General features: G+C 43.2%; 1 protein-coding gene across 1 annotated transcript; it reads right to left on the reverse strand.

Moving 5' to 3' along the window:
• Positions 1–5,367: 5,367 nt before the first annotated feature.
• On the reverse strand, positions 5,368–8,870 carry LOC135498843 (thioredoxin-like protein 1). Its single transcript, XM_064789323.1, has 7 exons — positions 8,695–8,870; positions 8,020–8,284; positions 7,624–7,749; positions 7,221–7,381; positions 6,816–6,891; positions 6,064–6,168; positions 5,368–5,851 (listed from the first exon to the last, which is right to left on the reverse strand). Exons 1-7 carry the CDS (start codon positions 8,802–8,804, stop codon positions 5,822–5,824), a joined length of 873 nt encoding a protein of 290 aa, XP_064645393.1. The 5' UTR covers positions 8,805–8,870; the 3' UTR covers positions 5,368–5,821.
• Between the last annotated feature and the right edge of the window lie 74 nt (positions 8,871–8,944).

Genomic DNA, 8,944 nt, shown 5'->3' on the forward strand with positions numbered 1-8,944 from the left:
AGCATATTATCAGGTATTCTATCTTGTTCATTTCCCCTAACATTCAAGATCTACAACGTTGATCCGATCGTCGCGCCATCTCCAGGCAAACAGAAGAACTGAAACGATGTAGAAAGTATTTCAGTTCTTCAAATTTAACAGAGATGGCGCGGCGATCGATTATACAGCGAACGTGCAAAATAATGAACTCTCTGGTGCCGGGTTTAGGATGTATGTATCAGAGGAATCTGGGCACTTAGGGAGGGCATTTGTTCAGTGAGGTGGCTTGATATGACCAATCAGATGATGAACAAGGTTGTGACGTCGGTCCACAGGATAGCCTCTGATTCCTCGAGGCCCACAAAACTAGACAAAAACTTGTCATCGACCTCAAAAAGGTCAACATGCAAACTTCCAAATGAATTTAATTCTGAACAATCAGAGTACAGGTTATGTACACACACATAGGCATGTACACTTTTCCAAGTGACGATTAAAAAGTTCCACCACCAACTACCGAATACCTGGCTATTCATTACTACCAAACGCTTCATTGAATGCAAGATTTGATTCAGTTTGCAGCATAATTGGTTGGTGGTATGCTGTTTTTTGAAGGTCGATCCTTAAAAAATTACCCTTGACTAAGGTACTGTTAGGTATTTGTAGGGTATTGTAGGTAAAGTAGGGGGTAATTTGGACAAATGTATGAAAATCTGGGAATCTGGAATCTGGGCAAATCACTGGTATGTCAGGATGGCTTATAAGGTGTCCCTGCTACTTGGTCTTCGACCAGTTTATTCGTCGTCTGTTGCACAAGTTATCTTCAGTATGATTCCGATTATATGTCACATAGTCCTACATCACAAACAGAACGTCTTAGATGGCGTTCGACTACCTCAGCCTCAGGATCGAGTCTACCCTGTGCAACCGACGGGACCGAGAGTATTTGGGCAGCCGTAACGGCCCTTATCCGATTTACATAAATACGTCGCTTCAACGTTGATCCGATCGCCGCGCCATCTCCAGGCAAACAGACGAACTGAAACACTGTCGAAAGTATTTCAGTTCTTCAAATTTAACAGAGATGGCGCGGCGATCGATTATACAGCGAACACGCAAAATAAATGAACTCTCAGGTGCCGGGTTTAGGATGTATGTATCAGAGGAATCTGGGCACTTAGGGAGGGCATTTGTTCAGTGAGGTGGCTTGATATGACCAATCAGATGATGAACAAGGTTGTGACGTCGGTCCACAGGATAGCCTCTGATTTCTCCAGGCCCACGAAACTTGACGATAACAAAAACTTGTCATCGACCTCAAAAAGGTCAACATGCAAACTTCAAAATGAATTTATTTCTGAACAATTAGAGTACAGGTTATGTACACACACATAGGCATGTACTCTTTTCCAAGTGACGAAAAGCCCCACCACCAACCGCCAACCAGCGAATACCTGGCCATTCTTGACTACGCTTCATTAAATGCAGGACTTGATTCAGTTTGCAGTATGTCAGAATGGCAATGATTATATGATGTCCCTGCTACTTGGTCTGCGACCAGTTTATTCGTCGTCTCTGTTGCAAAAGTTATCATCAGTAGGCCTATGATTCCGATTATTTGTCACATAGGCCTACATCACATACAAAACATCTTAGATGGCGACTACCTCAGCGTCAGGAGTCTACCTTGGGCAACGGACGGGAGCGAGAGGTTTGGGCAGCCGTAGCGGCCCCTATCCGATTTACATGAATACGTCGCTTCAACGTTGATCCGATCGCCGCGCCATCTCCAGGCAAACAGAAGAACTGAAACACTGCAGAAAGTATTTCAGTTCCTCATGTTTAACAGAGATGGCGCGGCGATCGATTATACAGCGAACGCGCAAAATAATGACCTCTCAGGTGCCGGGTTTAGGATGTACTAGCATAGTACCCGTCCTGTGGACGGGTTATTGAGGGGATTTGTCTCCCGTAGTGCATGGCAATTTTGGAAGTCCCCAAAACCACTGACGAAATGTAATGTATTGATGTATACATCTTGGCTCGGATTTCCCCGTCAAATTCGTTTTCCAAGTAATTCCAAGTTTACATATTATCAAAACAACATTCTACATATAACCATAGATGACTTCCTACTACGAAAAACAACCTCTTCCCTCCCAATTTCGAGAACACTCCGGACAAACCTCACCACTTTCTCCTACACAGTGTTCTTGCGGCCCCTCCGGAGAAATTCCAAGGGGGCTACAGAATTAGACAACAACAACAAAATCGGGAATTCCCCATACCGGGAATCCCCATTTCTCAATCCCAAGAGAACAATGTACAGGTGTCCTCGCGGCCCTTTCGGAGAAATTTCCGGCAGCAGCGGATTTCATCAGCCCGACAAAAACGGGGAATCCCGATTTCACATTCCCCCAACACCACTGACGAACTGCAATGTTTCATTCAATACCATGAATTTATTTCTGAACAATTGAAATACTGATTATGTAAACTGTTCCGTGGTGACCAACAAAAAGCCCTACCACCAAACACCGAATACCTGGCCATTCATTACTACCAAACGCGTCATTAGATGCAAGACTTGATTCAGTTTGCAGCATGATTGGTTGGTGGTGTGCAGTTTTCTGAAGGTCGATCACTACTTAATAAAAATTACCCTTCGCTAAGGTACTATTAGGTATTTGTAGGGTATTGTAGGTAAATTAGGGGGTAATTTGACCAAATGTATGAAAATCTGGGAATCTGGAATCTGGGCAAATCACAGGTATGTCAGGATGGCTTTCCTTATAAGGTGTCCCTGCTACTTGGTCTTCGACCAGTTTATTCGTCGTCTGTTGCAAAAGCTGTCATTAGTATGATTCCAATTATTTGTCACACAGTCCTACATCACAAACAAAACGTCTTAGATGGCGTTCGACTACCTCAGCCTCAGGAGTCTACCCTGGGCAACCGACGGGAGTGAGAATATTTGGGCAGCCGTAACGGCCCTTATCCGATTTACATAAATACGTCGCTTCAACGTTGATCCGATCGCCGCGCCATCTCCAGGCAAACAGACGAACTGAAACACTGTAGAAAGTATTTCAGTTCTTCAAATTTAACAGAGATGGCGCGGCGATCGATTATACAGCGAACGCAAATAATGAACTCTCAGGTGCCGGGTTTAGGATGTATGTATCAGAGGAATCTGGACACTTAGGGAGGGCATTTGGGCATTCAGTGAGGTGGCTTGATATGACCAATCAGATGATGAACAAGGTTGTGAGGTCGGTCCAAAGGATAGCCTCTGATTCCTCAAGGCCCACAAAACTTGACGATAACAAAAACTTGTCATCGACCTCAAAAAGGTCAACATGCAAACTTCAAAATGAATTTATTTCTGAACAATTAGAGTACAGGTTATGTACACACACATAGGCATGTACTCTTTTCCAAGTGACGAAAAGCCCCACCACCAACCGCCAACCAGCGAATACCTGGCCATTCTTGACTACCAAACGCTTCATTAAATGCAAGACTTGATTCAGTTTGCAGTATGTCAGAATGGCAATGATTATATGGTGTCCCTGCTACTTGGTCTTCGACCAGTTTATTCGTCGTCTCTGTTGCAAAAGTTATCATCAGTAGGCCTATGATTCCGATTATTTGTCACATAGGCCTACATCACATACAAAACATCTTAGATGGCGTTCGACTACCTCAGCGTCAGGAGTCTACCTTGGGCAACCGACGGGAGCGAGAAGTTTTAAGCAGCCGTAGCGGCCCCTATCCGATTTTATACAGGAATACGTCGCTTCAGCGGTGATCCGATCACCACGCCATCTCCAGGCAAACAGGAAGAACCGAAACACTGCAGAAAGTATTTCAGTTCTTCAAGTTTAACAGAGATGGCGCGGCGATCGATTATACAGCGAACGCGCAAAATAATGAACTCTCACTCTCGGGTGCCGGTGTAATATATGTGAGTGTTTCCCTTCATTGTTTGGGAACGCTCAAAAATAGATTGACAAGTTTTTCTGTGTATCCCCCCTATTGAAAAGTCGTGGTCTCCCTAGCTGCCTATTGTTTGGAAACACTGACACATGGGGAACAACCACAGATGTTACACCGGGTTTACGATGTAGGTATAGGAGGAATCTGGGCAGATCACTTAGGGAGGGCATTTGTTCAGTGAGGTGGCTTGATATGACCAATCAGAAGATGAACAAGGTTGTGACGTCGGTCCACAGGATAGCCTATGATTTCTCCAGGCCCACAAAACTAGACAATAACAAAAAATTGTCATCGACCTCAAAATGCCAACCAGTTTATTCGTCGTCTGTTGCACAAGTTATCATCAGCATGATTCCGATTATTTGTCACATAGGCCTACATCACAAACAAAACGTCTCAGATGGCGTTCGAGTGCCTCAGCCTCAGGAGTCTACGCTGGGCAACCGACGGGAGTGAGAATTTTTGGGCAGCCGTAACGGCCCCTATCCGATTTACATAAATACATCGCTTCAACGTTGATCCGATCATCGCGCCATCTCCAGGCAAACAGAAGAACTGAAACGATGTAGAAAGTATTTCAGTTCTTCAAATTTAACAGAGATGGCGCGGCGATCGATTATACAGCGAACGCGCAAAATAGATGATTTCTCAGGTGCCGGGTTTAGGATGTATGTATCAGAGGAATCTGGGCACTTAGGGAGGGCATTTGTTCAGTGAGGTGGCTTGATATGACCAATCAGATGATGAACAAGGTTGTGACGTCAGTCCAAAGGATAGCCTCTGATTCCTCGAGGCCCACAAAACTAGTGTGCAATTTTCTGAAGGTTGATGCCTTGTAAAAGAAAATACCCATTGGCTAAGGAACAGTAAAGTATTTGTAGGGAATTGTAGGTAAATTAGGGGGTAATTTACAGCAATACGTCGCTTATACGTTGATCCGATCGCCGCGCCATCTCTAGGCAGAAAAAAGGACTGAAATATGTCCGAAAGTATTTCAGTTCTTCAAGTTTAACAGAGATGGCGCGGCGATCGATTATGCTGCGAAAGTGCAAAATAATGACCACTCAGGTGCCGTTGCGGTCTTCACATGACGACAGTGCATGTATCATTTTCACTGAACTTCCGAAGACCGGCGACACCATGCTTTTATTCGAAGTTTAGTTCAGGATGTAGGTATATGAGGAATCTGGGCACTTAGGGGGGGCATTTGTTCAGTGAGGTGGCTTGATATGACCAATCAGATGATGAACAAGGTTGTGACGTCAGTCCAAAGGATAGCCTCTGATTTCTCCAGGCCCACAAAACTTGACGATAACAAAAACTTGTCATCGACCTCAAAAAGGCCAACATGCAAACTTCCAAATGAAAATAACAGAATATATGTTTCAATACCATGAATTTATTTCTGAACAATTAAAATACAGGTTATGTACACACACATAGACATGTACACTTTTCCAAGTGACGATCGGAAAGCCCCACCACCAATCACCAAATACCATTCATGACTACCAAACGCTTCATTAAATGCAAGACTTGATTCAGTTAGCAGCATGATTGGTTGATGGTATGCGGCTTTCTGAAGGTGCTTAACATTTCCCAGCAGGTGTATGAATGGTTTCTATGGTGTTCTGGTAGACATGGTCTCCAACAATGTATTTAGGGTTTTCCTTTGTATGGAGTCATTGGTATCGAGTATCGCCATTCAGTGATTTGTGAAAAACACTTTATCTGCCTCTTTACAAATTTCGAGAATGTCTCTTTAAAATGAAAGCTTTTGTCCAATTTTGAATGATCAGAATATCTCCTGTTGACCCTTACTGATGTAACAGTTGGCCTTGCATCAGTGACTTTCACCTTTTTTGCCAGCAACCTGCAAATATAAATCAGAGCAATGGAATGAACATTGTTTTGAATTTAGGTCTGCAAAACTGGTTGTAGTACTCACTAACTGATAACCTACATGTTGTTAGGATAGCTTGGTTACGATATCTGAACATATTATCAAAGAAGTAAAGCTTCTATCTGGAAGGTTGCAATCACCCCTGACCAACAAGACATGTTAGCAACCTAAGGTAAACTTACCCTTTTAAATTCGGACATATTTGTTGCAATGACCGGCGTTCCTATTATTCCGAGGTAATTTATCCGTGTTGTTTCTTCTCCATCTTGGTTGTCGGCAAAAAACAACTGAAAGAGACATTCGCAGGATGAAAAAATGAACTGAGTTTTGTTCATCAGTCAGCTCAGCTACATGTGCGAGACCCAACTTGTCTCACAAAGTCAACACCTATTGACCTGACCATTGGCATTCGTATGAGAGCCTCGTGTAGCATCAGTCAGCTCAGTCACATGTGCGAGACCCAACTTGTCTCACAAAGTCAACACCTATTGACCTGACCATTGGCATTTGTATGAGAGCCTCGTGTAGCATCAGTCAGCTCAGTCACATGTGCGAGACCCAACTTGTCTCACAAAGTCAACACCTATTGACCTGACCATTGGCATTCGTATGAGAGCCTCGTGTAGCATCAATCAGCTCAGTTACATGTCAGGACCTAACTTGTCTCACAAAGTCAACACCTATTGACCTGACCATTGGCATTCGTATGAGAGCCTCGTGTAGCATCAATCAGCTCAGTTACATGTCAGGACCTAACTTGTCTCACAAAGTCAACACCTATTGACCTGACCATTGGCATTTGTATGAGAGCCTCGTGTAGCATAATCTGAGAGCAACACTCTAATACCTGAACTGATGATGGCAAGAACAAGATGGAGGCTTTCCTCCAATATCCAATCCTTAGTTGGTTTATTCTATCGTCACGGTTACTTACTGTCATACTCTGTACATTCTGAAACTTGACGTAAGCCAGGCCTATCACAGTTCCATCTAATTCTTCTTTCTTCATTCTAGGAAGAGAAAAATAATTTTATGAGACTCAAACAACGTCATTCTCCTGTCTTTGTCCTCAGTTCCTGTGACACAGATAACATAGCTGTTTCCAATCCAATAACATTTATTTTGAGCCAAGGGACTGGAGAGAATCTCAGTTTCGTCCAAGGACACTGAAGAGCTATGATAATTACTCTTGAAATCCATGTTGGTTCAAAAAGAGGATCCACAAATTCAAACTCAGGTATTTTGGCATTGTGGACCAGGAGTTTTAGTGACTGTTGTAAGTGAACAAAGACATCACACATGCTCTGATGGCTAAAGCCTGAGGAAACCTCTCACTCACTCTATTGCCTGTGTTGGTTGTGTACTCCGAGCTGAATCAAAGTCCAACGTCGTTGGCTGATTGATGAAGATTTTCACATTTTTTGGTCCCTGGTCTGTCGGGGCTTTGAATCGTAATGAATGTATTCTCATTGGTTGTTGGAAAGCTAGATGGCAAATGAGCTGAAAGTGAATTACAGATTCAGGTTTGATAGTGGACTGGATCTACACACTGTTGAGAGATCAGAACTCCACAGAAACTGCATAAGACTTGTACACCATCATCAATCAATTGGTCACAAGCAAAGCCAATAAAGATGTACTGGGCCTTTCATGACGATATTCTTGAAATAACCCCACTTTTCTGAATGGACTCTTCGAATGCATCAACTGGTAGAGTCCATTGAGTGCAATAGGGATGTTACCTCTTCATCACAATCAGACTCGAGGTATTCATCCTCCTTCGTTGACAAGGCGTCCTTCATCATGTGGTCATCGGACTCGTTCAAGCATTCACAGCCTGCGCTCAAGATGAGGTTGTTTACATCCCTCTGAAATGGATGTAGTGAGATATGATGAAATGTATTCGTTGCTACGTGAAATGGATCAGTATATTCATGTTATAGACTTCTGTGATGACTACGCAATCCCCAACTCAAGGTTAGATAATTGTGGCTTGATTTATACTGTCAGAATCCTAGCCTCGGAACCTGAAAAGCTGTCATTATTAATCATTCCTGTCAAACAAATTTCATGTCAGAGAAGCGTTTCTCGAGTCTTGCCAGGGACTTTCTGGTCAACCCTGTTGTAAACAGACTTACATGTCCCTTCACACCAACACCATCATCTTCTTCCTCATCAACCATCCACTTCTTGATCTTCCCCTCAAGTGCAGCCGCGTCTGCTCCTCGCTGCTCATCCACTTTGTTGCTCGTCCGAAAGAACAAGAATGTTGGCATCGCTCTAATTGAATGTTTAGCTGCTGCAGCTTCACATTTCTCAACATCTAACTTAAGAAAGACGACTTGTGGGTATGTGATGCTAAGCTGAGCAAATTTGGGAGCAATTGTGTTACATGGACCACACCTGGAAAAGAAAATACTATCATGAGATTAGAAAACTGCCAGGACTGTAAGTGTAGCACGAGTTTCCACGACAAAGGCCACACTCACTGGGCCACAGCCAAACCAGATGAGGGTGATGTGAAATTAAGAAAGATCGGTTAACATTTACAATCCCCGATTGAAAGGTCAATTCAAGATACCACTACGGCACAGACTAATCACAGAATCTGGCCGATATCCCTTGGTCGAATGGGACTTGATTGTTGAGAATGACCTTCTGAAAAGTGTAATCATAACAGTCAACAACAGGTCATCTACCTGGTGAATACATACACTGTTATGAACACTATCCTGTACATCATGTACACGATCATGTACATTTACACAATTAGTGAATCAGCAGTTCTAGAGAACCCACAACCGGCGTCTTACCAGGGTGCATAAAAGTCAACAACAACGAGTTTATTTCCTGCATTTGTTAGCTCATCATCGAGAGATTCTTCTGGCTTCAGTTCTTTGACATTTGACGCTGCTCCTGCCATTTCTTTTGCCTTAATTCGAACTTTTTTGACAAAAACTACCCCTTTCGTCTGGAATTAAGCCGAGAAATCCCCCAGCTGAAATTTTCGACATTAATTTTCAAATACATTTTATTCCCTTTTGTCTCAAAACAGGCTTCAAA

Source organism: Lineus longissimus, chromosome 14 (assembly GCF_910592395.1).
Source record: "Lineus longissimus chromosome 14, tnLinLong1.2, whole genome shotgun sequence".
In the NCBI taxonomy this organism is placed as follows: Eukaryota; Metazoa; Nemertea; class Pilidiophora; order Heteronemertea; family Lineidae; genus Lineus; species Lineus longissimus.

Coding starts and splice junctions, on each gene's coding strand:
- LOC135498843 (XM_064789323.1), bottom strand. CDS start 8,804: ATGGCAGGAGCAGCGTCAAATGTCAAAGAACTGAAGCCAGAAGAATCT. Junction 8,285..8,694: donor GTTGACTTTTATGCACCCTG/GTAAGACGCCGG, acceptor TTTCTTTTCCAG/GTGTGGTCCATGTAACACAA. Junction 7,382..7,623: donor AGTCTGATTGTGATGAAGAG/GTAACATCCCTA, acceptor ATTCACTTTCAG/CTCATTTGCCATCTAGCTTT.